This window comes from Linepithema humile, chromosome 2 (genome assembly GCF_040581485.1).
Source record: "Linepithema humile isolate Giens D197 chromosome 2, Lhum_UNIL_v1.0, whole genome shotgun sequence".
NCBI classification, from domain to species: domain Eukaryota; kingdom Metazoa; phylum Arthropoda; class Insecta; order Hymenoptera; family Formicidae; genus Linepithema; species Linepithema humile.
This window is the reverse complement of record NC_090129.1, coordinates 33,235,752-33,262,707: the sequence shown is the minus strand read 5'-3', so window position 1 is coordinate 33,262,707 and position 26,956 is coordinate 33,235,752. Positions and strand designations below refer to the sequence as shown.

General features: G+C 31.4%; 6 protein-coding genes across 11 annotated transcripts; 3 read left to right on the top strand and 3 right to left on the bottom strand.

The window, feature by feature from the left end:
- Positions 1–200: 200 nt before the first annotated feature.
- LOC136997993 (odorant receptor 63a-like) lies at positions 201–5,126 on the bottom strand. Its single transcript, XM_067349724.1, has 9 exons — positions 3,632–5,126; positions 3,386–3,505; positions 3,168–3,285; positions 2,795–3,056; positions 2,571–2,723; positions 2,399–2,489; positions 2,005–2,141; positions 1,484–1,616; positions 201–1,419 (listed from the first exon to the last, which is right to left on the bottom strand). Exons 1-9 carry the CDS (start codon positions 3,773–3,775, stop codon positions 1,357–1,359), a joined length of 1,221 nt encoding a protein of 406 aa, XP_067205825.1. The 5' UTR covers positions 3,776–5,126; the 3' UTR covers positions 201–1,356.
- A 131-nt stretch (positions 5,127–5,257) lies between these two features.
- Positions 5,258–19,874, bottom strand: LOC105674857 (allantoinase). 3 transcript variants are annotated; one of them, XM_012371473.2, is made up of 12 exons: positions 19,766–19,874; positions 19,311–19,514; positions 19,086–19,255; positions 18,895–19,009; positions 7,014–7,160; positions 6,889–6,934; positions 6,712–6,808; positions 6,459–6,645; positions 6,080–6,212; positions 5,811–5,983; positions 5,694–5,726; positions 5,258–5,609 (listed from the first exon to the last, which is right to left on the bottom strand). In XM_012371473.2, the coding sequence occupies exons 2-12, from the start codon at positions 19,464–19,466 to the stop codon at positions 5,460–5,462; spliced, it is 1,407 nt and encodes a 468-aa protein (XP_012226896.1). In that variant the 5' UTR covers positions 19,467–19,514; positions 19,766–19,874; the 3' UTR covers positions 5,258–5,459. The 3 variants fall into 3 exon arrangements, with proteins under 3 accessions (XP_012226896.1, XP_067205815.1, XP_067205816.1); XM_067349714.1 differs by having other exon boundaries at positions 19,086–19,252; XM_067349715.1 differs by lacking the exon at positions 7,014–7,160.
- On the bottom strand, positions 9,132–13,103 carry LOC136997994 (uncharacterized). Of its 2 annotated transcripts, XM_067349733.1 has the most exons (7): positions 11,354–12,020; positions 11,111–11,230; positions 10,889–11,006; positions 10,515–10,776; positions 10,287–10,443; positions 10,114–10,204; positions 9,132–9,271 (listed from the first exon to the last, which is right to left on the bottom strand). In XM_067349733.1, exons 1-7 carry the CDS (start codon positions 11,495–11,497, stop codon positions 9,234–9,236), a joined length of 930 nt encoding a protein of 309 aa, XP_067205834.1. In that variant the 5' UTR covers positions 11,498–12,020; the 3' UTR covers positions 9,132–9,233. The 2 variants fall into 2 exon arrangements, 1 of the variants encoding a protein (XP_067205834.1); XR_010888569.1 differs by lacking the exon at positions 11,354–12,020 and adding an exon at positions 13,020–13,103 and having other exon boundaries at positions 10,515–11,006.
- Positions 12,390–15,192, top strand: LOC105674863 (odorant receptor 63a-like). 3 transcript variants are annotated; one of them, XM_067349727.1, is made up of 9 exons: positions 12,390–12,533; positions 12,677–12,796; positions 12,906–13,023; positions 13,220–13,430; positions 13,496–13,642; positions 13,725–13,815; positions 14,109–14,245; positions 14,601–14,733; positions 14,798–15,192. In XM_067349727.1, the coding sequence occupies exons 1-9, from the start codon at positions 12,390–12,392 to the stop codon at positions 14,849–14,851; spliced, it is 1,155 nt and encodes a 384-aa protein (XP_067205828.1). In that variant the 3' UTR covers positions 14,852–15,192. The 3 variants fall into 3 exon arrangements, with proteins under 3 accessions (XP_067205828.1, XP_067205827.1, XP_067205830.1); XM_067349726.1 differs by having other exon boundaries at positions 13,169–13,430; XM_067349729.1 differs by having other exon boundaries at positions 13,334–13,430; positions 14,798–15,191.
- Positions 16,281–18,871, top strand: LOC105674862 (odorant receptor 13a-like). The gene is made up of 9 exons (XM_012371482.2): positions 16,281–16,734; positions 16,835–16,954; positions 17,040–17,157; positions 17,244–17,505; positions 17,577–17,717; positions 17,833–17,923; positions 18,126–18,262; positions 18,480–18,612; positions 18,692–18,871. The coding sequence occupies exons 1-9, from the start codon at positions 16,549–16,551 to the stop codon at positions 18,743–18,745; spliced, it is 1,242 nt and encodes a 413-aa protein (XP_012226905.2). The 5' UTR covers positions 16,281–16,548; the 3' UTR covers positions 18,746–18,871.
- On the top strand, positions 19,866–26,906 carry LOC136997918 (uncharacterized). The gene is made up of 17 exons (XM_067349331.1): positions 19,866–20,546; positions 20,677–20,796; positions 20,901–21,018; positions 21,117–21,381; positions 21,454–21,600; positions 21,701–21,791; positions 21,962–22,098; positions 22,486–22,618; positions 23,905–24,057; positions 24,200–24,319; positions 24,419–24,536; positions 24,979–25,243; positions 25,318–25,470; positions 25,572–25,662; positions 25,836–25,972; positions 26,564–26,696; positions 26,772–26,906. Exons 1-17 carry the CDS (start codon positions 20,403–20,405, stop codon positions 26,823–26,825), a joined length of 2,379 nt encoding a protein of 792 aa, XP_067205432.1. The 5' UTR covers positions 19,866–20,402; the 3' UTR covers positions 26,826–26,906.
- Positions 26,907–26,956: the final 50 nt, after the last annotated feature.

The window sequence follows — 26,956 nt, the reverse complement described above, 5'->3', positions numbered from 1 at the left end:
TGATAAATTGTTATTTCTGATAAGTGCACAGCAAGCTGTGCCGTAGAACTCGTAGAAAAATGATGAAATTCGATAAGAATACAAGAGAAAATGTAAAAAATACAGCTAACACAGTTTTTGTTGACAGTAACTCCATCAAAGTTTTTTCACGTCGTCCGTAGAGACATATGGAAATTCGTCGACTTCGTTTGGATACAGGAAGCGCTTGAAAACAACTTCACCTGTGCGTATTAATAATCGCAGCTCGCGCTAAAAATTGCAACAAATCAAAAAGAAATTAATCGCGATCACAGTAAGTATGGGACATAAGACACTTGCTTTTTGTCCGCAGACTCATTATTCTCATACCACTCTCGCAATTGTCCATTCGATATATTCTGCCACGCGATACCTTTACCACCGCATAAACAGTACAGTCCATAAAATTGTGAAGATTTTGTTTACAAAAAAACCTACATATGCAAAAATATATATATTTACATAAAAAAAGTGGAACTTTTGCACTATTTTGTACATTGTTGCACTCCCGAAAAAAATGAGTCCATGGAAAAAATTTTCATGTTATTTTTGGTGGACTATCCTGTATATGCCACTTAGAATGAAATATTCATGAAAAATCATTTCAGACCTAGTTGATAATAGCGATTTATCTTTAGAACATATATGCCCTCAGTTCTCCTAAGCTGGCAGGAGCAAAATCGAATGCAACCAAGTGAACTATTTAGTGCTTATTTTGTATCACAAAAAATAATTTTGCATTCCGTATCATTTAAGAAAAAATCGTGGCGCTGCTAGCTTGAAGCTAACAGAATAAAGACAAATATAAAATAGAGAATAAGAATTTATTACTAAATTTGAATTAATTTGTACAACAAATTAAAACATTTTTATTATCCCCTTAAAACTCCTATTTTAACTAGCCTCAAGAGCAAGATCTTTCGACTCCATACTCTTAAGAATTAAAGCAGTAAAATCAAATTAAATTTATGGCACTACTTATATTACTCATCGTGTAGCATTTTCTACCACTAGAAATAATTTAACTGTTTAAATGTTATTCAAACGTTACAAAATTAATCGAATAATTAAAAGAAACTCTGTGTTCGCACATTATGTTTATAAAAATATATGATTGATTATTCGTTTTTTTCTTTGCATTTAAAATTTTAAGTGTGAAATTCGATTGTAACTTAAATTACGCAAGTGCTGCGTTAATTTTAAGATAATTTTTGTGTTTAATAACATCGGTCAACGCCGGTTAACTTCACACTAAATACGAACAGTAACGAATCACTAATATTTATAACAAACTGATTTATAAAATATACTAATTAATATAACGTAGTAACTGACTAACTAAGAAATAGCTTCTTTGAGTGATAAGAATGTCATGAAATAAGATAAGATCGTCCGTACTACCTGTAATCAAGTATATAAATTGTTTTGTTTACAATACAAATCAGTTATAAATTTGCGTACTTACAAAACCATAAGTCTCTATTGACAACGGAATCATGCTGCCAGCTGTCAAGCCACAGGGTACAGAACTTCTATAAAGAGTTACAATTAACAAAGATTTTAATTGCGGAGAGCAATTGTACCATTGCGCAGCATATCTGAAAGAAAAGTTTGAAACTTACGGTTTACATAAAATTTTACTTTAAAAAAAAATTTAAATAATTTCTTATAAAGAATTTTAATACATATAATATAAATAGTAAGTAAATTCGTCTATATATCAGAATTGAGTTTAATGTTTTCAATTTCTAAAAGATTTCATTAATATCATGCAAAATATTATAAAAGAATATGACACATTAATTATAATCTGTCAGAAAAAAGCTTTAAATCCATTTCATAAATTTCAGAATTTAATTTTGTAGAAATTTATACACAATTTGTAGGTTGCTTTTTATTTTGATTAGATGATTGATATTAATTATTTTGAGTTCAATAGAACACATAAATGTACATGCAAATGTAATTAATAAAAATTATTCTTACGCTCGGTGGAATACATTCTGACTTTCGTCTCTTAATTTTTGGCCAGAATAACATAAGATTATGAGTTGAACCAACATGGCTACGACTACAAACATATATCTTAGTACATTTCCGAATCGATCTAATATATTTAATATCTGCAATATGTTCAAAGTATTTCAGTATTTATATTAAATATACTGCATTTTTATGTAATAATGTAATAATTTGAATTATTGGAGTGTGTTATATTTGAACGCATTAACATTTCAAAGTTTTCGACTTCAAAGATAAATCGATATTGTATAAACAAGAAAAAGCAGACATTTTAAAATGTTCTACATGTAAAATAAATTTTTTTTCTATAGAAATATTTATTTTTTTTTCTTATTGTAAATAAACGGGTAATGTTTACTTGTATTGCAATAAAAGTTGCAGTTGCGCCGTATAATAGTAATAAAAATAATGAACTCATTTCATACGCTGAATTCAACATATCGACAAATCTGCAAAACAATAATAATATAAATATATATTACTTCTGAACACAGAATAATCACGCAAAAATTATTATGAAAATTTCTTACTCTAAAGCAAGCTGATATTTTTTTAAGCATTTAATATATTCTTGGTATATCATTTGCTCATTCTCAAATTCCAATTTCGTCTGTATGCAACATTCAATTCTCCTTGTATCTTTTTTGACGGGAAGTTTTGTTACTATCTCTTCTAATTGCCGACTGCGAAATAAGATTTGCAATGAGATATTCCACGAATAAATTAAAGTATCATATGTGTTATCTATACGTACCTAATGGTTGAAAATAAACTACAAGCGTGAATGATACTAACAAGATACATACTATCACTAGCAATCGCATTGGACACGCCAATCAGAATCATATTACCAATGTAAAAATAAAGTTGCGCATAATACTTCTCCTCATCTATTCTAAATTTTACAGTTATTGGAAATAATCGCGGACGTGTTTCGTTAAGCGGGTTTATTATATCGAGAAAAACCGGTGTTAACGGAATTATCAGATAAAACACTGCGAAAATACTTATCCACGCTGTAATTTATTATATTTTCTATATGTTATATGTATTTACAGATAATGTAATTAAGTCGATAATTTCTTAACAAAAAATGTATTATTTCTATAGTAATATAACATACTCACTGGTGTACATAAATGTTAATTTTCGCGATGTATTAGAAGAATCTTTGAGAGTTTGAACATCTAATTTGCTCGTAAATATATTCCAATGATCGTTCATGAGAATGCATATACGTTTCAACTATTGCAACAAATACAAATTAATATAATATACGAAACAAGATTTTATGAAAATTACAATTGAAAGTCTACACGAGAAAATAGTGCTGTTGTGAGCTTACCTTTTCGCGGTTCCAAATCGGGTTGAATATTTTTACAATGAAGACGGTTAATGAAATATATTGAAAGCAAAGTTCAAAAACAAGTTCTGGATCATTCCAACAATCGTATAACATTGATATCTAAATATCACAGTTATAATTACGATCCAAAAAAAGATGTTACACATTAATTATGTTTGGAGTAATAAAACTTTTTAACTGACAATTAAAAAACTGTGTAATATTGTTAATGTACGCGCGCATTACCTGCAACGGATAGAAAGACATTTCGTACACCAAGAAGGAAATCGTAATCAAATTGCTTGACAGTTTACTCTGGTACGGCCACGCGCCTAACCAGTACAAATATTTTTTGTTCACACTGTACTCCCGCTCAAAATGCTCTAACATGACTTTAGTATCTGCTTGTTCTCTGCTTAAGAGTTAAAATACGAATGACAACTGCAACTTTTGTCGTTGATACGGTACGTGCAATCTGTGCTATTTTATTGGAAACTGTAGCTTAGGTACGAAATTGTGAGATGGCAGAAATCGACGGCGTAGACCAATTACTTTCACCAATGAGAAGAGCACATTTATTTCAAATTGCTACTTTTGACCAGCCAGATCTGAAGTAGCATTTCAGAGATACTTCAGTCAAAGTGGCATATATACATAGTAATAAAGGTATAACGACGTAAGATCGCATGGACAATTGAGAAAGTACTATAAGAATAATGAGACTGCACGAACAAAAAGCGAGCGTGCAATGTCCTTACGATAATCGTGATTAATTTCTTTCTGATTTGTTGCAATTTTTAGCAACTGAACTGCAATCGTTGATACGCGCAGGTGTAGTTGGTTACAAGTATCCCTCCCCCCCCCTTCTTATGCCTGAGTGTGGTCGACGAATTTCCACGGGACATAGGACACTTGCTTTTGTTCGCGCAGTCTCATTATTCTCATAGCACACCCTCAATTGTCCATTCGATATACTCCACCACATCATGCAATACCTTTAGCGCGACACATATAAATTATTTTGAAACGAATGAAATGTCCATAAAATGCCACTTTAGACCTCCCAGGTCGGAAGTAGTGATTTACCTCTGGAACATATATGCCCTCCCCATTGACGGAAGTAATAGATGCACGCCGACGAATTTGCGTAAAGGCACATTGCTATAGTGGTTTTTGAATTTTCTGCTATCTTGCGATTTCGTGCCTATGCAATTTCCAGCAATATAGCACAGATTGCGCGCGACGCAGCTGTGGCAAAAATTGCATGTATTATTTGTGCTATAATTTTCGAACGAGGAGTAGATGCAAAAGTCATGCCAGCGAATTCTCAGTAGAAGTATGATATCAATAAAATATTGTCTTCCAGCAGTGGCCTGTGGCCGTGTCAGAGAAAACTCTTCATCAGATATCTGAGTCTGATTTCTTGTTTTGCGAATGAAGTATTACATTGTGTTAAAGGTGATACGTGCGTGCACTGGTTAGCAATGTTACTGTTTTAATTTACATAGCTTTATGATTAGCATTTAAAAAGTACTGTTATTTTAAATGTAATTATTGGTATATAATATTTTTTTAAATTGGAATTACAATGTGACACTTGATTATAAGTAGTACGAACAACTGGATCTTCCTTCATAACATTCTTATCACAGTTAATAACTATGTTATGTTAATTAGCATATTTTATAAAGCCATCTTGTTAGATAGGAGTGATTCGTATTTAAAAAACTGTAAAATTAACCAACGTTGACTGGTATTTAAACATAAAATTACCTTAAAATCGATATTGCATTATGTATTTTAAATATCTTAACAGACAAATATTATGCTAAAAATTTTAAATGGAAGGAAAACAAATGATCAATCAAATACTTTACTTGAGTATAGACTTTTTATTTTAACAACTTTTGGTAAACACGGAAAGAATACAGCTTTAATAGCACAAAATAACATTCATGTTAATATATTTAAGTAATAATATTTTGCATAATGTATTATTCAAATTTTTCTGCTTTTCATTTCTTTAACAATTGTAATCGAAAAATTTTTAAGTTGTAAAATAAAACAATTTTTACTAGGTTTGTATTGTTTGCAAAATATTTGCACTCAACAGTAAGTTCCCCATAGGTTTATCACAGATTTTTTCATCTTTAAAAATAAATTGCCCCCTGAGAACAGTCGCGATTACTTTTCCATATAAAATCTTTCCTTGATACGGTGTTAACTGAAAAATTAAATATTCCTAGAAATTCCTTTGAAATTTTTACCACGTTTTTTTATATTCTTAATGTATGACGTATTCACTTACTTTGTTCTTGTGATATATATTTTCTATCTCGATCTAGAAACGAGACATTTTTTTATGATATACTACTAAAGATTATTTTCTCTATTTTTCAATATTTATGCAATAATTCCAACTGACCTTAACGGTGTCGTCTGGATCCCAAATAACGAAATCCGCATCCATACCTTCCAATAAACGGCCTTTGCGGTCTTCGAGACCGCACAATCTCGCCGGCTGGCTGCTTAATAGCTTCGAGACATCGGAAAATGATATATCTCTCGTTCTCGCGGCTGTCCACATCAGCGACAATCCTACATGTAATTAAAGAAAAATCTCTTTTTCTCTCATGTTATTTTTATTTCACATTTTGTATCGTTTGACAAATTAGATTTTGTATATACACGCACCAAATTGCAACGAAGAGATTCCACCCCAAGCAGTCAAAAAATCTCCGCGTGTTTTCAATTCTGGCACACATGGCGAATGATCCGAGACGACCATATCTAACGTTTTGTTTTTAATGCCGTGCCACAATTGTTCCTAAACACACGTATGTATATTTCAAGATATCGTGTTACCACATAAGAATCGCGTTGTCTCATCCAGTACGTTTGACTCTCAAACGTATTGATTCATTGTTAATTCCGATAAATGCACAGCAAACTTTTTTTGGACACTATTACAATACAATAATTTTTAAATATTAAAGGCAAAAAATATTACGATTGCACTTGAAATCATTAGACGGCAACAAATAACGTGCAACACAAAGTTCCATCTAATTACTCGATTAATTTTCTTCCTAATCGGCGGACAACACTTGAATTCAGTGGATTCTTTTGGTATTTCTTCCGCGGTGAGTATCAGGTAGTGATAGCATGTTTCCACGGTCAAAGGTGCTCCGTGCGCCTTAGCGTGATTTATCAATGCCAAACACTCCGCGCTTGACAAATGCACGATGTGGCACCGAAAGCTTGAAAATTTTATATAACATGAATCTTACATAAATATGGAAACAAACACCAAATCGTCTACTCACTTATACTTCATGCACCAGTCACAAATTAATTTTACGGCGTCTAGTTCCATGAGATCGGGTCGAGATTGTAAAAAAGTGTCGTACAATCTTGCGTCGTCTAAAAATTCGATATGATATGGCTAATAATCGCAATAGACTAACAGTAGAGATAAAAATACTTCTTTTATCTTTACCTACCAGTAGACGCATCCGTCTTCGTATGCTGCCCGTATTCTGCGTGAAACTGCAAGAGTATTTGCGATAAGTTATCGTAGAAGCACGAAGAAATTCGATAAGGATGCAAGAGAAAATGTAACAAGTACAGCTAACACAGTTTTTGTTGACAGTAACTCCATCAAAGTTTTTTCCACGTCGTCCGTAGAGACATGTGGAAATTCGTCGACTCCGCTCGGACATAGAAAGCACTTGAAACCAACTACGCCTGCGCGTATCAACGATAGTAGTTCATGCTAAAAATTGCAACAAATCAAAAAAGAAGTTAATCACGATCGCGGTAAGTATGATATATGTAGGACACTTGTTTTTTTTCTTCGCAGTCTCACCCTCTCAGTTGTCTGTTTGATATACTTCACCACGTCATGCGATACCTTTGGTGTATACAGGGTGATCCACAAAATTGTGAGGAATTTTCACTCAAAGAAACCTACTCATGCAAAAAAAATTCATATTTATATTTATATTAAATGAAGCATTAAATAAAGCATTAAATAAAAACATTTTATATTTATATTAAAAAAGATAAAATTGCACTATTTTAGTGCATTGTTACACTCACGACAAAAAATGACTTCATAGAAAAATTATTCATATTATGCCATTAAACTTTTTCCTCTACTATTTTTTTCTGCCTTCTACAAGTACTAGAGAACTCCAGTGAACCACCCTGTATATGCCACTTTGAATAAAATATTCATGAAATGCCACTTCAGACCTTGCTGATCGAAAGTAGTGATTTACCTCTGAGACATATATTCACTCAGCCCTCTTAAGCTAACAGGATTCAGCAAAATCAGCAAAATCGAATACAACCTAGTGGATTATTTAGTACTTATTTGTACCACTTATTTGTACCACAAAAAATAATTTTATACCTTGTGTTATTTAAGAAAAAATCGTGCTAACTGCTAACTTAACATAAAGATAGCAAGAACAAAAAAAAATAAAATAAAGCAGATATAATTAGTGCTGAATTTGTACCACTCAAAACAAATTGAAATATTTCTATTATTCTATTAAAACAACACCTATTTGCTTCAAGAACAAGAGCAAGAACAACTTTCTCCTCCGATCTCTTAAGAATCATCTAAATCAAAATTAAATTTATGGCATTACTTATTTTTCACCGTGTATCATTTTTGTACCATTTTGTAAAAATAATTTAATCGTTTAAACGTTATACAAATGTTACAAAATTAATCGAATAATTAGAAGAAATTCTGTGTCTGCATATTATGTTTATAAAAATATTTGATTGATTATTTACTTTCTTCCCATACAGCACACAAAGATTGCATACACATTGCATCAATCTTTCATCGCAATGTTGCAATATTGCAAATTCACTGCAAAATGTTGTTGCATCATTGCTGTGGGATTGCAGCAACTTAAAATGCTTTTAGAAAGATTGTAACGAAATATTACAATAATATTGCAATGTAATGAATTTGCAATAATGCATTATTATTGCAATCTTAGAATAATGTTGCATATATTTTTATTTATTCGGACATTTATCTGTTCGATTTTTAAACAATCAGTTCAATATCTGAATTCCCTGTGTTGAGGTCGCATCAGAAAAATAAACTGATAAAAATAATTACTATGTCTTTAATCTTACTAGCCACTCTTTGCAAGTTTCATATAATCATCATAACTAAAACTTAAATACGAGATAGATTTTGCAACGCGCGTCGCATAGCGGTAAACGAACAAACTAGCGATTACCAAATATTGCTATTGCAATGTTATTGGAATGTTGCTGTCACATTCTCATGAAATATTACAATTACAGGTTGCAATAATGTCTCAACAATATCACATTGCAACTTGCAAGATTGTAACATTGCTACAATGTAATTGCAATGTTCTGTGCTGTATGGGTTTGCACTTAAAATTTGTAGCGCCAAATTCGTCTGTTAAAGTACGCAAGTGCAATTGATTTTAATATAATTGTCGTGTTCAATAACGTCGATAAACACCGGATAATTTCACAGTAAATACGAACAGTAATACGAATCACTAGTATCTAATAAGACTGGTTTATAAAATATGCTAATTAATATAACGTAGTAACTTAGTAACTAAGAAATAGTATCTTTGAGTGATAAGAACGTCATGAAGTAAGATAAGGCCTTCCGTACCACCTGTAATCAAGTATATAAATTGTTTTGTATACAATACAAATCAGTTACAAATTTGCGTATTTACCAAACCATAAGTCTTTATTGACAACGGAATCATGTTACCAGCTGTTAAACCACAGGGTGCAGCACTTCTACAAAGAGTTATAATTAACAAAGATTTTAATCTCGGTGAGCAATTGTACCATTCCGCAGCATATCTGGAAGAAAAGTTTGAAACTTAGGGTTTACATAAAATTTTGCTTTAGAAAAAAATTTAAATAATTTTTTATACAGAATTTTAATAAATATATATAAATACTAAGTAAATTCGTCTATATATCAGAATTGAGTTTAATGCTTTCACTTTCTAAAAGATTTTATTGATATCATGCAAAACATTATACAAAAAAAATATGGCACATTAATTATATTTCTGGAAGAAGTTTTAAATCCATTTAATAAATTTCAGAATTTAATTTTGTAGAAATTTATACACAGATTGTAGATTGCTTTTTACTTATTTTGATTAAAAGATTGATATTAATTATTTTGTAGTTAATTTGTAGTTGTAGTTGAATAGAAGTCTACAACACATAATTATACATGCAAAAGTAATTAATAAAAAATTATTCTTACGCTCGGTAGAATACATTCTGACTTTCGTCTCTTAATTTTTGGCCAGAATAACATGAGATCATAAGTTGTGTTAATATGGCTATGATTACAAAGATATATCTTATTACACCTTCTAATTGATCTAATATATTTATGATCTACAATTCATTCGAAGTATTTAAGCTTTTATATAATAATTTATATAATAAATTTTAAATATAATTTGAAATTTAATAAATTTCTATGTAATAATGTAATTATTTGGATTAATAAAATTATATTTGAATACATTAAGATTTCGACGTCTTCGACTTGAAAGATAAATCGACAGCAAGTAAACGAGGAAAAGTGGACAATTTAAAATGTTCTACATAAAAAATAAATTTTTTTCTATAGAAACATTTATTTCCACTTTATATATTATAAATAAACGGGTAACGCTTACTTGCATTCCAAGAAAAGTTATAATTGCTCCGTACAACATTAATAAAAATAATGAAGTGATTTGATACGTTGAATTCAACATATCGACGAATCTGTGAAACAATAATAATATAGATATATATTACTTCTGTACACAGAATTATCGCGCAAACATCATTTAAAAGAACTTCTTACTCTAAAGCAAGCTGATATTTTTTTAAGCATATACTTAATGTATTCCTGATATATCATTCGTTCATTCTCAAATTCTAACTTCGTCTTTATGCAGCATTCGATCTTCCTAGTATCTTTGTTGACATGCAGTTTTGTTATTATCTCTTCTAATTGCCGACTGTGAAATAAGATTTGCAATCAGATATTTCACGAATAAATTAAAGTATCGTACGTATTATGTATACATACCTAATAATTGCGAATAAACTACAAGCGTGAATAGTACAGACAAGAAACGTAGTATCATTAGCAACCATACTGATAATGCTAACCATAATCAAACTCACAATGTAACAATAAAGCTGTGTGTAATATTTCTCCTCATCTATTCTGAATTTTGTAGTCATTGGCAGTAATCGCGGACGTGTTTCGTTAAGCGGACGTATTATATCGAGAAAAACCGGTGCTAGCGGTATTATTATAAAGATTATTGTAATGCAAAACATACTCCCTGTAATTTATTATGTTTTTCTGTATATTATATGTATTTACAGATAATGTAATTAAGTCGATAATTTCTTAACAAAAAATGTATTGTTTCTGTAGTAATATAACATACTCACTGAAGTAATAAATTGTCAATTTTTGCGATATATTAGAATAATCTTTGAGAGTTTGGACTTCCAATTTGCTAGTAAATATATTCCAATGATCATTTATGGCGGTGAACATACGTATAAACTGTTGCAACAAATACAAATTAGTACAATATAAAAAGTAAGATTTTATGAAAATTATAATTGAAAGTCAGTCAACATGAGAAAATAGTACTGTTGTGAGCTTACCATTTGGCGGTTCCAAATCAAGTTAAATGTTTTTCCAACCATAGAGTTTAATGCGGCAAATTGATAACAAATCTCAAAAACAACTTGCGAATTCTTCCAATAATCGTGCAACATTAATATCTAAATATCACAGTAATAATTATAATCCAAAAAGATTATTTAATAATTATGTTTAGAGTAATAAAACTTTTTAACTGACAATTAAAAAACTATGCAATATTGTTATGTGTACGCACGTATTACCTGGAATGGATAGTAAGCTATTTGGTACACAAAGCAAGTAATCGAAATCAAATTTCTTGAGAGTTTACTTTGGTGCGGCCACACGCCTGAGTAAAGCAAATATATTTTATTGACATTGTATTCCCGCTCAAAATGCTCTAGCATGACTTTAGCATCTGCTTGCTCTCTCTGCTTAAGCGTTGCAGTACGAATGGCGGGTGCAACTTTTTGCAGTTGAGTACGATACGCGTAATTTGTGCTATTTTATTAGGATTTGCAGCATAAGTACGAAATTGCAAGATGACAGAAATCGTCGACGTGCACCGATTACTCCCATCAATGGGAAGGGCATATTTATTTCAAATGCAAATTGCTACTTTCGATCAGCCAGATCTGAAGTAGCATTTCATGGATATTTCATTCAAAGTGGCATATATACACCGTCGTAAAGGTATCACACAACGGCATAGGGTCGGATGGACAATTGAGAAGGTACTATGAGAATAATGAGACTGCACGAACAAAAAGCGAGCGTGCTATGTCCTGTTCTTACGATAATCGCGATTAACTTCTTTCTGATTTGTTGCAATTTTTAGCAACTGAACTGCGATCGTTGATACGCGCAGGTATAGTTGATTACAAGTACCCCTTCTTATGCCCGAGTGGGGTCGACGAATTTCCACGGGACATAGAACAATTGCTTTTTGTTCGCGCAGTCTCATTATTCTCATAGTACCCTCTCAATTGTCCATTCGATATACTCCACCACGTCATGCGATACTTTTACCGCGACACATATAAATTATTTTGAAACGAACGAAATATCCATAAAATGCCACTTCAGATCTCGCTGGTCGAAAGTAGCGATTCACCTTTGGAACATACATCCCCTCCCCATTGAAGTGATTGGTGCACGCCGACGATTTTTGCCATCTTACAATTTCGTATCTATGCTAGAACTTCCAGCAAAATAGCACAGATTACGCGTGTCGCAGCAGCAAAAATTGCACGTGTCATTTGTGCCGCAATTCTTAAAAAGAAAGTAGATTGAAGAGTCATGCTGGTGAATTTCCAGCGGGAGTATAATATACATAAAATATTGTTGTCCAGCAGTGGCCTGTGGCCGTATCAGAGTAAGCTCATAAGTTGCCTGTTTCTGATTCCTTTGTTGGTGAACGCAATATTTTACAATCTGTTGGAGGTAATGCGTGCATACACTGATAAGCAATATTACTATTTTAATTTACATAGCTTTGAGATTAGCATTTAAAAAGAACTATTATTTCAAACATAATTATCGGTATATGATGTTTTTTTAATTGTAACTATTATTGTGACACTTAGATTTTAATGTTGTACGATTATTGGGAGGATATGAATATTGTTTTCGATGCTTGCTATCAGATTTTTGCATTAACCAGTATAGCAGGAAGAATATTCAACATGTTTTGGAACCGTGAACAGGTAAGTTTACGAAACAACATTATTTTCTCGACAACTTGCAATTATAATTTTAATAAAATTCTGTTCTTTTATTGCACTAAATTGTTTTCGTACTTGTTACAATGATCAGATAAAACGTATATGCGAAGCCATAGACAATCATTGGAATATATTTACAAGTAAATTGGAAGTTCAAATTCTTAACGATTATTCTATAATGTCGCGGAAATTAACAACAACTTACAGCAGTGAGTATGTCATATTGTTTTTACTACCTAAAAAATATGTGCTCCAATAAATGAATGTCATAGGGTTTGCTTTTTTTTTGGTAAAATATTGACTCATTTACATAACCTGTAAATATAATATATAAAAATACATATTAAATTACAGTGATAGTATACGCCATATTAATATTATTTATATTAACTCCGTTAACACCAGTTTTTCTCGATATGATACATCCACTTAACAAATCGCGATCGCGATTATTTCCATTGACTGCAAAATTTAGAATAGATGATGAGAAATATTACACACAGCTTTATTGTTGGATAGCCAGTATGGTTACGATTATGATATTCGCTATGGTTGCTGTTGACAACTTCTTTCTCGTCAGTATCATTCACGCTTATAGTTTATTCTCAATCATTAGGTACGTAGATAATACGGTATTTTAATCACTTCGTGAAATGTCTTATTGCAAATCTTATTTCACAGTCGGCAATTAGAAGAGATAATAACAAAATTGTATGTCAACAAAGATAGGAAATTCGGATGTTGCATGAATACGAAGTTAGAATTGGAAAATGAGCGAATATACCAGAAATACATTATATCCTTAAAAAAATATCAGCTTGCTTTAGAGTAAAAATTTTTAAAAAATAATTTTTGTGCGATTATCCTGTGTACAGGAGTAATATATATTTATATTATTATTGTTTCATAGATTTGTCGATATGTTGAATTCGGCGTATAAAATAATTTCATTATTCTCATTATTATTGAGCGGAGCAATTTTAATTTTTGCTGGAATACAGGTAAGCGTTACTCATTTATTTATAATAATAAAAAAGAAAATATTTATAATAATGAAAGAAAAAATAAATATTTCTATAGAAAAAAAATTTGTTTTACATGTAAAACATTTTAAATTGTCCACTTTTTCTTATATGCTATCGATTTATCTTTAAAGTCGAAGACTTTAAAATCTTAATGCATTCAAGTATGACACGCTCCATCAATCTTATTTATTCCGTCATTAAATGTAAATTATACAAAAATGCAATATTATATTTAACATAAAGGCTTAAATACTTCGAATGTATTGTAGGTCACAAATGTATTAGAGCAATTAGGAGAGGTAATGAGATACACCTTCGTAATTGTAGGTAATTTAATGCAACTCATGTTGTCATGTTATGCTGGTCAAAAGTTAAGAGACATAAGTCAAAATGTATTCTACCGAGCGTAAGAATAATTTTCTATTAATTACTTTTGCATGTATATTTATGTGTAAACTTCTATTAATCAAAATAATTTAAAAACAATCTACGATCTTTATAAGCTTCTATAATATTAAATTCTAAAATTTGTTAAACGGATTTCTTCGTGACAGAATTATAATTAATATACTATGTGTTTTGTGTTCTGCATAATATTAATAAAATCTTTTAAAAATCGAAAACATTAAACTCAATTCTGGTATATAAAAGAATTAACTTGCTATTTATATATATTTATTATGCTTCTGTAAAAAATTATTTAAATTTCTTTTTAAAACAAAATTTCATGTAAACTTTAATTTTCAAACTTATTCTTCCAGATATACTGCGAAATGGTACGAATTTCCACCGAAACTAAAATCTTTGTTAATTATTACTCTTTTTAGAAGTGCTGCACCGTGTAGTTTGACAGCAGGCAACATGATTCCGTTGTCAATAGAGACTTATGGTTTGGTAAGTACGCGAATTTGCAAGTGATTTGTATTGTATGCAAAACAATTTATATACTTGATTACAGGTAGTGCGGACGGCTGGATCTTACTTCATGACATTCTTATCACTCAAAAAATAGTTATTTCCTGGTCACCAGGGTCACGATGTTATATTAAGTATATTTTATAAAGCTATCTTATTAGATAGTAGTGGTTCGTATTATAAAACCATGAAATTAACCACCATTGATCGTCGTTATTTAAACATAAAAGTCACCTTAAAATCAATATTGCACTTGCGTGCTTTAACAGTCGAATTTCACGTTAAAAATTTTAAGTGCAAGGAAAGCAAATAATCAATCAAATATTTTTGCCAATAAAATACTTTATCTAAGTATAGACTTTGTATTTTAACAACTTTTGGTAAACACGGAAAGAATACAATACTTTAATGGCACAAAATAACATTCACGTGAATATATTTAAATAATAATATTTTGCATAATGTATTATTCAAATTTTCTGTTTTTTGTTTCTTTTTTGACAATTATAGTCAGAAGATTTTTTAGTTGTAAAATAAAACAACATTTATTACGTTTGTATTGTTTTCAAAATATTTGCATTCAACAATAAGTTTTCCATAGGTTTATTGCAGATTTTTTTCGTCTTTCGTAATAATATATTTTTTTTACATAAATCTGATAATTTAAAAAGTGTTTATTATTTTTCTGTCATATATAACGCATTTCAGATAATTATTATTTACAATTAACATTACGCACAGATTTTAATGTTATATGATAATTAGAAGAACAGCACACAAGTGATTGTCGAAAGCTGTTATCATTTCATCCTGTTAACTATTTTTGTCGTAAAAATATTGAATGAGTTTTGGCACCACGATAAGGTAAGTTTATGAAAGCACTAACTTATTTCCTGTTTTTTTACTATTATTTTAATTTAATACATTTGTGTTACTGTTAGATTCGATATTTATACGAAACCATGGAAGATCATTCAATATATGTATTTGCAAGTGAATTGAAAGTACCAATTCTTGAAAATTATTGTTATATCGCGAAAATTTACTATATATTACTCAAGTAAATAGATAATAAATCGAAACATTCTTTCATATTATTTTGTTCGAAAGAATAAATTTTCTCTTCAAAACAATTGTGTTAATAGATTAGATTGATTAGCTCGCTATCGACGATAATTTTTGGTTTGGTAAATACGTGAATCTATAATCAGTTTGCATTGTATATAAAACAATTTACATACTTGAGATTGCAAGTAGTGCGGACGGCCTTATCATATTTCATGACATTCCTATCGCTTAAAAACTAATTACTCCCGTAAATTGATTAGTACTAATAAATTCCCGAACTTAAACCCTTGCTTAATTCTCTAATGAAATCTTTACACGATCTTGAGTATGTTTCTGCTTAAGGCTGCTTTACATTCTGTTTGTTACACACACAGCGATACGCTTAGAAACCGACTATACTTGCATTTATAGAGGGTCGCGGTTGAAGCTGAAAATTATAAGCCTTAAGAAAGCGACTAATTAATAAAGCAACAAAATAGAAAAATATACCTATTTCCATTCACTATTATTACTAGCAGACATAGTGTCTTTACTATACATCACGCTGAAGAAAATATGCGACAAACTTGTTCGAGAAATGATAATGAAAGGGAACGTCAGTTTAATTTTAAGACAGTTATATTGCTACGATGGAAACAGTTAATCTGTGCTGACATTCCCTAACATTATACAATATCATATCTTTTGAGAAGACGAAGTTACAACAAAGGATCAAAGAAATGGCATATGTTATTTGTATGGCAACCCTCAGGCAGAATGCAGGATACCATGCTGGTGCATGTCACGCGAGAATATAATATTAATAAGATATTTTTGACATACTTGGGCATTTGGCCGTCCCAAAATAGACTTGTGAGAAATTTCTTACCTATCTTGTATATCGCGCTCGAAATAAGCTACGCTCCGTTCGAGGTAATGTCATGTCAGACTGATATCAAGTAATGCGGTTTTAACATGCCAATAGATATAATTGCTTTATCGTATGTGTTCTGCTTCACGATTCACGCCGTAGATGTTAATGTTGTACGATTATCGGCACGACGCGCAAATGGTTTTTGAAAGTTGCTATCAATTCGTCATAACAGTCGCCTTTATCGTAAGACTGTGGAATGCGTTTTGGAATCGCGACAAGGTAAGCTTTTAAAAGAACGATGCGTTATCACGCGCATTCCCTTCGATTAAATTCTTTTTACACAGACATTATTGTTCACGATCAGTTCCGAGTTTTGTACGAAGCTATAAACGATCATTGGAATATATTCACAAACAAATTAGAAGTTCAAACTCTGAAGGATTATTCCGCCATATCGCGGAACTTTACGATATTTTACTCGAGTGAGTACACGATGTTACGACAAAAATAATAATATGTCTCAAGGTACCAAATATTGATGAAAGAAATTTTTCATGATTTCTTGCAGCCATGATGTACCTTTTCGGTGGAATGTTTATCATTTCGCCGTTAACACCGATATTCTTAGATGTCGTTTTGCCTCTTAACGAGTCGCGCCCACGATTTTTCGCGATAGAGGTTGATTTTAGAGTAGATACGGATGAGTACTTTGTGCCAATTACTTGTTACATCACAGCTTTTTGTGTGGTGGGCGTAAGTATTATGGTGGCTGTCGACACGATGCATTTTTCATGCACCACTCATGCTTGCAGCTTATTTTCGATCATTGGGTAAGTGTGCGTAGGTGATGTGCGCGAAATTTGGATTTTAATTCGGGAAGTGTATCATGAGTGTTTCACAGTGAGCAAATTAAAAACATTACGTCAAAAATAAATACGAAGAAGTGCGAATATTGCCCAAATACAGAACTTGAATTGCCAAACGAGAAAACGATATACCAGGAATACATTATATGTTTAAAAAAATATCAGATTGCGTTGAAGTAAGCTGTTTTCCCGAGTTATTTTTCAAAATGACCATTTTATCTTATCTTGTACATCAAGTGTAGGTATGTTAGATTAATGCAAGATTATTGTTGCTAACATCGTGATTTTTAGATATGTAGATATATTAAATTCGACATCCCAAACGGTTGCAATATTTTTCTTATTATTGATTGGTGCGACTTTAAGTCTAATTGGAGTTCGTGTAAGTATTGGGTAATTATTTTTCAATAAGATTATGAAAAGCAACAATGATATAGATACTTTTTTAATTAATGCATTTCAGACGAAATAATTAAAATCTTTCTCGAGCTTATCTTTTTGTTATTTACTTTGATTTCGTGCGAGACATATTGAACGAAAAAGCGACATTTTAATAGATAATATATAATACATTTTTATTCTAGATTGTTTACGTGTTAAATGAAATGAAAGAAATGGCTAGATTTGCAACTATAATTATGGGAGCCTTATTGCAATTGATGATCATGTGTTACTCTGGTCAGAAATTAATAGATGAAAGTCAGAATATATTTTACCGAGCGTAATACTCATTTTATATTTTCTGTGTTTATGCAAATGTAAACACGTGCATTTCAGAACGTAACCTTGATAAAATTTTCATACACAATTCAATTTTAATTCAATAGTTTTTATTCTGTCTATATTATAAAAAGAAGCAGAGGGACAATCTAAATTAAAAATTCACGATTCATTTGAAAATCTTATCAATGTCGATTTTGGAATTGATTTCCTTTCAGATATGCAGCGGAATGGTACATGTTTTCACCGAGGCTGAAGACGCTACTGATTATAACTTTTTACAGAAGCATTACACCGTGCAGTTTAACTGCAGGCAAATTGCTTCCATTGTCGATGACGACTTATACCGCGGTGAGTGCACGATCTGCATTATAAAATGCAAGTGTAATGCGAGAAAACGACTTGTGCGTGTCCGCATATTTGATTTTAGGTGGTACGAGCGGGCATGTCTTACTTCACGGCGTTCTTGTCGATTAAGAATTAATTGATTTTGCGATCCAAACGTTTTATTTTAGCATGATCACCATCTATCTCTTGATCTTTATGTATTTGATATTTATCTATCTTTATGTACGCATAAATATTTTACGTGTAAATATATTTATTTAAAAACATATAATGCTCGCTGCATACCTGATTCCCGGGTATCACACCGCCCCAGAACGCGACGTCCACGAACGTTTTCGCGTACGCCGCCCTCGCTTTAACTTTCAGATTGTCCAAAGTTGTAGTGGGCGGAATAGAATTTCTGCAATTGTGACGTATATGTATATCAAAGCAATTTCAACGTTTAATGATCGATGTAAAAAAAAAAGCATTATTACAGAGGCATATCGGCGATCGTAGTGACACCGCCGGCCGCGGCCGCCCGTGTAGCGGTGTGGAATCCTTCCCATTCGGTTCTACCGGGCTCATTTACATGCACATGAGAGTCTATTATCCCAGGCATCAATACTGACGAGCCGCAATCGTGAAACAAAATGCCGGGATACTTCTGAAACGCACATCGATTCGCACATTTCGTTTCGAGCGACTCGTGCGAGACTCACCTCTGACAAATGTCGCGTGACGTTTTCATCGGCGTCGTACAATACTTCCTGTATTTTCTCACCGTTCACAACTAATGTGGCCGGTCGGACACAGCTTGCGAAGACCGTTCTTTGGGATACGAAAGCGCGGACCTGCGAATCTTCTTGAGAGCACATTTTGAAGCGTTTCCAATTCTGCAGTATGCAACTGCGTAGTCCGCAGCTCTATAAATAGTTTCAAGCACCTCTTATCAAGAGACACGGCAGTTAACGGAGGAATAAAGTGTGATTGGCGTGGATTGAATTACGAGAGGGCATGTAAAACAGCGATGACGTATTGATAAGTGCAGATAATTTGTAAGTGCAGGTGTTTTGCAAGTAATTATCTCCGCTCGAGCATTCCAATAGGATTTAAGATAAAAAAGAAAATGTTAAATTCTATGATCAAATCAAATCATATTTCAAACTTAGCGTACCACATTTGCAGGACTTAGTTGGATGAGGCACAGTTTTGGAAATGAAAATCGTAGGAAGCGCTTCAATGCTCATCCGCAGCATCTTCTTCGCCGCATTCGTCACTAAATCCGGCGCATTCAAATTTAGAATAAAACACTATTCCCTTGGACTGTATAATAATGCAAAAGATTGATTGTAAATAAATATGTAAAATAGCGATAACTAAGTACTGATGCACTTATAAGCGTAGACAAGTAAAATAAAATTATTTTCGTTTCAGCATACTTGTATTTTCATTCATTAACGTTTACGCCTTAAGTTTGGAATTTCAACTAAATGAAAAAATGTACTGATATATTTCAAAGAAGATAAAACATTCAGAATGTCCAATCATATTATTGTTATTCTCGCACCCTCAACTACATGTCACGCTGTGTCGCGATAGCGGATATTATTTCTGAAAAAAACTTCCAAGAAATTTTTTTCAAATAATAATGCAATTTCGACAGATAAACTAAGACGAAAATATTCTGTCTACATGATGGCGATACGTGACATCCTATAATTTTATAATTCTACCTCGTATAGCACACCAAAATCGATCGACACGCACATGTGTCATTCCTATCGCAGCTCCCCGACAAGTAAAAACGCATCATGCTAGTGAACATACTTCGAGAATACAATATCAATAAAATATTTCTATCGTGCTTAGGTCTGTGGCCGTTCCAATGTAAACTCGCGAAACGTTTCTTACCGATTTTTTGTTTTACACTTGAAATAAGTTACTTGCCGTTCGAGGTAATATAATATTCATTACTGTATCTTAATTTCCGCATGTCTGAGTAAAATCTTTAAAAATTTCCATTGCGCCGAATATCTCGTTTCTTCTATATAACATACGCAATAAATTATAATACAATTTATCCAGATATTAACATTGTACGTGCACAGACACAGTGGTCAAATGATTTTTGAATGCCTATATCAAATGGTTGTAACACTGGCTTTTCTTGTAAAGTTACTAAATCAGCTTTGGTACCGCGATAAAGTAAGTATCAAAAATATCTGCTCTTTAATTATTGTTCATAAGAGATATATATCATATATGCACACAGATTTAATTATTTTCGCACGTTTGTTTTCCGTGATTAGTTTCAGCGTTTGTACGAAATCATGGAATACCATTGGAATGTATTTACCAATGATATGGAAGTTGGTATCTTAAAAAATTATTCCAACATAGCGCAAAAATTTGCAATATCTTATTCGAGTGAGCACTTCACATATATATAAATAATAATTAATAAGATAATTATTTCGCATCGAGAAATATTACTGAAAACTCAATGTACATTTTACAAATTATAGTACTGATATATTTCATGATGTCAATGTTTATAACAATACCCTCATTGGGTCCGATGCTTCTCGATGTCATACTACCTCTTAATGAATCGCGTCCACGGCAGCTCGCCGTATATGCAGAATATGGAGTGGATCAGGATAAATATTTTTTCCCGATCTTTCTTTATATCAGTGTTATGATCACTGTCGGTATGACGATCATGGTGGCCGTCGACACCATGCATATAGCGTGTACCGCGCACGCATGCAGCTTATTTCAATTAATTGGGTAAGTGAAATAGAAGTGAAATATATGTAGAACAACTGCATCGCGAAATATAGCAAAAATCACATATTGTAGTCAACAAATTGAGAACATTATAAAGAATATACACGCTGGTAATGCAAATCAAGCTGGGTGCGCGAATGCTGAGTACGAATTGTTTAACGAAAAAATGATATATCAGGAATATATTGTGTGTTTGAAGAAGCATCAACTTGCTTTAGAGTAAGCGGTACTTTTTGTCTAATTTTTTGACCAATTATTCAAACGCAATAATACAAAATGTAATAAAAAAATAGTGTTTAAAATTATTATTACCTCATAGATATGTCGACATATTAAATGACACGCACAAAATTGTTGGAATTAGTTTCTCGTTATTCATTGCTGCAGTTTTCAGTCTGCTAGGAGTTCGAGTAAGCATTATACTATTATTTATCAAATATATCAAATGTATAATAAAAAATTGTCTTAAATTCCCGATTTTTTAGTATTCAAAAATTGTCATATTGTTAGGTAAATTTCGTCAAAAAATTATTATATTTCAGATGGCGTGGATATATATAATACCTTTGATGTATTATAGATCGTCTATGTATTAGACCAACTGGAAGAATTGATTAGATTTACATTTATAATCATGGGAGCATTGCTACAATTGATGATCGTGTGTTATTCTGGTCAAAAGTTAATGGATGAAAGCCAGAATATATTTCACCGAGCGTAATAATATATTATTTTATATTTTCACGCATATTTTTGCACTTACGTTATTACAATATTCCGAAATAGTCTAATAAATTTTTATTATTTCCAATATGTTTTGAAATTTTTATTTCAATTTAACAAATTTTTTTCACATAAAATAGTATTTTAAAATTTTTTTCGACATTTCTGGTACATGCAAACATGCGGAGTATTTTAAATATTAAAAATTATAGTTATTATATATATATAATAATATATATATATAATATATATAATATATATATAATTATATATATATTAAAAAAAGTAAAATTTAATTTATAATGTTCTATAGTTTGCGCCGAATTGACTGGCGAATAGATAAAAATGTCATAAAAAAATTTTTGTAAAATATCTTTGCAGGTACGCAGCAGAATGGTATAAATTCTCGCCAAGATTAAAATCGCTGCTAATTATAACTCTTTATAGAAGTGTCGTGCCGTGTAAACTGACAGCGGGTAATTTGTTTCCATTGTCAATGGCAATTTTCGCCACTGTAAGTGTAAAAATCGGTGGTTACATTATTTACAACATGCAAGAAAAGATATTTACATGTTCTATTTATCTACCTAACAATTAGGTAGTACGAACGGGCGTGTCTTACTTTACTGCATTTTTATCATTCCAAGATTAATGAAGACGCAAATGCTTAAGTAATTCTTCATTAACATGTCTTCAATTCAAACAGCAATAAACTGCAGATAAAAATTAGATATTAGCATACTTTACAAAAAGAGTATCAAGTATTAAAAGGAACAAACTTGCAAGGTAAGATGTCTAGTTACCAAAATCACATTTATCATGAAATCCACAGCTCGCATAATATCCACTGCTGCAACAATAATCAATCTTATAATATTTTGCAGATAAACATTCGCGTAATATCAATCTCGTAAAAAAAAACAAATTAATAAAGATTAATGATCAATGTAGTTGCGCAATCAGTGACTTTTATTCTCAAATAAAACCAACTAGCTCTTTAGTTTTTATGTAAATTTAGTTACAAAATAATATGTTTTTAAATAAAAAAAATATATATTAAATCTTCCGATACATTAAATCAAATCATATTCCAAGCTATTAGCGTACATCAAACAAAACTTGATTGGATAAAGCTGCACAATATTATTATCGCTCTTACTAGCAGCGGCAATAGCTTTGAAAGTAGAAGCAGTAAGAAACATAATTTCACCAGTGTTCGTCGTATCTGTTTCGCCGCGTTCCTCACTAGATTTACGCATCGAGTTCTAGAGAGAAATACGATCTCTTTTAGTTCAGTATTGCAGAGAATCGATTACGAATGAGCAGTAAAATAGTGATAACTAAGTATCGATACAGTTATAAGTGTAGACAAGTATGAAAATAAAATGATCTCCGTTTGAGCATTCCAAACTGATTGTATTTCCATTTCCACCTCAAGATGTTTGCATCTTAAGGTGGAAATTTCAACTAAATAAAAAAGTGTATTTTTATTAATAAATAAATACATTTCAAAGAAGATGAGACATTCGGGATATGCAATCGTATTATTGTTATCCTCGCACCCTCAACTACACGTCGCACTGCGTAGCAGTGACATGCAGATGTCATTTCCGAAAGGAGAATTCCAAGAAATTCTGTTCTCAATAATAATACAGGTGCAAAAGATGAATTAGAAAATAATCAGTATACATAATGGCGATACGTGACATCCTACAATTTTATAATTCTACATTGTATAGCATACCGAAATCGATCGACAAGCACGTGTGTCATTTCTATCGTAGTCCCCTAACAAAGTAAAAACGCATCATGCTGGTGCATATGCTCCGAGAGTACAATGTCAATAAAATATTTCTATCGTGCATAGGTGTCTGGCCGTTCCAAAGTGAACTCGTGAAATATTTCTTATCGATATTTTGCTTAATAGTTGAATTAAGTTACTTGAGATTCGAGGTAGTACGATATCGGTCAATATATTTTATTTTTTGCATGCGTTTTATTGGAATCTTTAGAAACTTCTGTTGCGTCTAATATTTCGTTTCCTTATGTAACGTATTTCATGTATGTAATGGATCACAATATAATTTATCCGTAGATAATAACATTGTACATGCACAGAGATGACCGACAGATAATTTTTGAATGCCTGAATCAAATGGCTGTAACGATTGCATTTCTTGTAAAATTATTGAATCAGTTTTGGTATCGCGATAAGGTAAGTATCCCATACGTTAATACATATTAATATTCTGTCGAGTGTTTATTTAATTAAGATATTGATATATACGTTCAATTTTTTCTATTCCATAATTAGTTTCGGCGTTTATACGAAATTATGGAATACCATTGGAATGTATTTACGAATGATACGGAAGTTCGTATCATGAAACATTATTCGAACATATCGTACAAATTTACACTATTTTATTCAAGTGAGTATATTTTTCTATGTACATACATGTATTTCATATTATTTTTGAATCTATTATTATTTTAATGATATTATAATATTGGGTTGTGTAATAAATAGTTTCGTATTTTTTAATAAATAATGTTACAGTTTTTAACCGCGCTTTTACGCAACGTGAAAAAATCGCAATACCGGCAAAATTTGAGCAAACAAATATTTAATTAAGAAAAAAGTAAACAAATTTATTTAAAAAATCAGAAATTGCTAAATGAGTCCAATTTGTTTTATTTTAATATTATTAAGAAAATAGATTTAAAAATATTGTAAAATATGCGTAGGATGTTTCAGACTGACCGTATCTCACCCGTTAATAACAAATTACTGAGTACATAAAAAAAGATATGTAATGATTGTATGTATAAAAATATTATTGAAAAAACAGTATACATTTCACAAATTTGCAGTATTGATATATGCCATGGTGTCAATGTTTATAACAATACCTTCATTCGGACCGCTGTTTCTCGATGTCATACTACCTCTCAATGAATCGCGTCCGCAACAATTGGTATTATTTGCTGAATACGGGATAGATCACAATAAATACTTTTATCCAATTTTGCTGTATCTTAGCGTTACGATCGTTGTGGGGCTAACCATCATGGTGGCTGTCGACACCATGCATATAGCGTGCACCGCGCACGCATGTGGTTTATTCGAATTAATTGGGTAAGTAAAATATGGAGTAATCAAAATATTCACGGTATTTTCTCGCTAAATATCTCGCGGGAATTATATTGCAGTACCCAAATCGAAAATATTATATCCAATGTAAATGCTGGCGATGTCAACAATCAAACCGAACATAGCGGAAATGCAAAGTGTGGGTTCTTTAACGAAGAAATGATATATCAGAAGTATATCGTATGTTTGAAGAAACATCAACTTGCTATAGAGTGAGTGATTTTTATGTAGACTTTCGATAAATTTTTCAAGAATAATGCAACGATGCAAAGTATGATAAAAATATATGATTAAAATTATTCTTATTTCATAGATTTGTCGATATATTAAATGACACGCACAAGATGGTTGGAATTAGTTTCGCATTTATCATTACTGTGCTTTTGAGTCTGTTTGGAGTTCGAGTAAGCATTAGAAGATTATTTATAATATATGTGAGATGTACGCATGTAATTGAAAAGTTTTCTTAAGTGCTTCGTTTTATGGGTAATCAAAAATTGCTATTGTAACGTAAATTTCGTGAAATTATTATTATATTTCAGGTGTGGATATATATAATACCTTTGATGTATTATAGATCTTCTATATATTAGACCAACTAGAAGAATTGATTAGATTTACATTTATAATCATGGGAGCGTTGGTACAATTGATGATTATATGTTATTCTGGCCAGAAATTAATGGACGAAAGCGAGAACATATTCCATCGAGCGTAATATATTATTGTTGAATTTTAAAATTCTAATTTATTACAGTAGCAAAGTTGCACAGTTTATCACAAAAAAACTTTAGAGAACGCGAGCCGAAGCGCGAGTGAACGAGCGAGGGAACTCTCAGTTTCCATTAGAAGCGTGTTTACTTCGCGTGTTTACTTCGCGCACAAATATGCGCTAACTATGCAGACGCTCGTTCACATACACACGTATTACAATTATATCACACATCATTATAATTTCTTTAACAATTATTTTATATTTTCACATATATTTTTGCACATACGACAAAAAAATTTTCGGGTGCGTTTGCGTCACGATATTTCAAAACATTGTCTTTTAAATTTTTATTATTTCCAATGTGTTTTAAAATTTGTGCATTAATTTAAAAAAATTTTCACACAGAATAGTAATTAAAATTTTTTTAGCCAGTTTTGGCGCATGGAACAAGCATGCGTAAAGTTTCTTAAATATTAAAAATTATAGATAAAACAAAATAAAACTTAATTTCTAATGTTCCGTAGTTTGCGCTAAATCAATCGGCAAATAGATGAAGATATAAAAAAAAGTTTTATAAAATATCTTTTCAGGTACGCAGCAGAATGGTATAAATTCTCGCAAAGACTAAAATCATTGCTAATTATAACTCTTTATAGAAGTATCGTGCCATGTAAATTGACAGCAGGTAATATTTTTCCGTTGTCAATGACAATTTTCGCCACGGTGAGTACGAAAATCTGCAAACATTTATACATTTATGGCATGCGAGAAAGATTTTCACGTTTCTATTCATTTAAGGTAATACGAACGAGCATGTCTTACTTTACCGCTTTTTTATCGTTGCAAGAATAGTTAAAACACAAATGTTTAAATAATTTTTCATTAATACGTCTTCGATTCAAATAATGATAGTGCACATAAAAACATAGATATTAGTATATTGTACTTTGTAAAAAAGAGTGTCAAGTATTTGAATAAAAGGA

What these genes read in the sequence shown, in the direction of transcription:
- LOC105674862 (XM_012371482.2), top strand. Translation starts at nt 16,549, where the DNA reads ATGTTATTTGTATGGCAACCCTCAGGCAGAATGCAGGATACCATGCTG. An exon ending in AAATATCAGATTGCGTTGAA is followed by an intron (nt 17,718 to 17,832) that starts GTAAGCTGTTTT and finishes CGTGATTTTTAG; the next exon opens with ATATGTAGATATATTAAATT. An exon ending in CGATGACGACTTATACCGCG is followed by an intron (nt 18,613 to 18,691) that starts GTGAGTGCACGA and finishes ATTTGATTTTAG; the next exon opens with GTGGTACGAGCGGGCATGTC.
- LOC136997993 (XM_067349724.1), bottom strand. Translation starts at nt 3,775, where the DNA reads ATGTTAGAGCATTTTGAGCGGGAGTACAGTGTGAACAAAAAATATTTG. An exon ending in TGTCTTTCTATCCGTTGCAG is followed by an intron (nt 3,506 to 3,631) that starts GTAATGCGCGCG and finishes TGTGATATTTAG; the next exon opens with ATATCAATGTTATACGATTG. An exon ending in CAACTTTTATTGCAATACAA is followed by an intron (nt 2,142 to 2,398) that starts GTAAACATTACC and finishes AACATATTGCAG; the next exon opens with ATATTAAATATATTAGATCG.
- LOC136997994 (XM_067349733.1), bottom strand. Translation starts at nt 11,497, where the DNA reads ATGCTAGAGCATTTTGAGCGGGAATACAATGTCAATAAAATATATTTG. An exon ending in ATTGACAATTTATTACTTCA is followed by an intron (nt 10,777 to 10,888) that starts GTGAGTATGTTA and finishes AATAAATTACAG; the next exon opens with GGAGTATGTTTTGCATTACA. An exon ending in AAATATCAGCTTGCTTTAGA is followed by an intron (nt 10,205 to 10,286) that starts GTAAGAAGTTCT and finishes ATTGTTTCACAG; the next exon opens with ATTCGTCGATATGTTGAATT.
- LOC105674863 (XM_067349726.1), top strand. Translation starts at nt 12,390, where the DNA reads ATGCTGGTGAATTTCCAGCGGGAGTATAATATACATAAAATATTGTTG. An exon ending in ATTAACAACAACTTACAGCA is followed by an intron (nt 13,024 to 13,168) that starts GTGAGTATGTCA and finishes ATTAAATTACAG; the next exon opens with TGATAGTATACGCCATATTA. An exon ending in CAAAATGTATTCTACCGAGC is followed by an intron (nt 14,246 to 14,600) that starts GTAAGAATAATT and finishes TTATTCTTCCAG; the next exon opens with ATATACTGCGAAATGGTACG.
- LOC105674857 (XM_012371473.2), bottom strand. Translation starts at nt 19,466, where the DNA reads ATGTGCTCTCAAGAAGATTCGCAGGTCCGCGCTTTCGTATCCCAAAGA. An exon ending in GTGTGATACCCGGGAATCAG is followed by an intron (nt 7,161 to 18,894) that starts GTATGCAGCGAG and finishes TGCAATTTTTAG; the next exon opens with CATGAACTACTATCGTTGAT. An exon ending in ATATATATCACAAGAACAAA is followed by an intron (nt 5,610 to 5,693) that starts GTAAGTGAATAC and finishes TTAATTTTTCAG; the next exon opens with TTAACACCGTATCAAGGAAA.
- LOC136997918 (XM_067349331.1), top strand. Translation starts at nt 20,403, where the DNA reads ATGCTAGTGAACATACTTCGAGAATACAATATCAATAAAATATTTCTA. An exon ending in AGCTTTGGTACCGCGATAAA is followed by an intron (nt 20,797 to 20,900) that starts GTAAGTATCAAA and finishes TTCCGTGATTAG; the next exon opens with TTTCAGCGTTTGTACGAAAT. An exon ending in ATTTACACTATTTTATTCAA is followed by an intron (nt 24,537 to 24,978) that starts GTGAGTATATTT and finishes ACAAATTTGCAG; the next exon opens with TATTGATATATGCCATGGTG.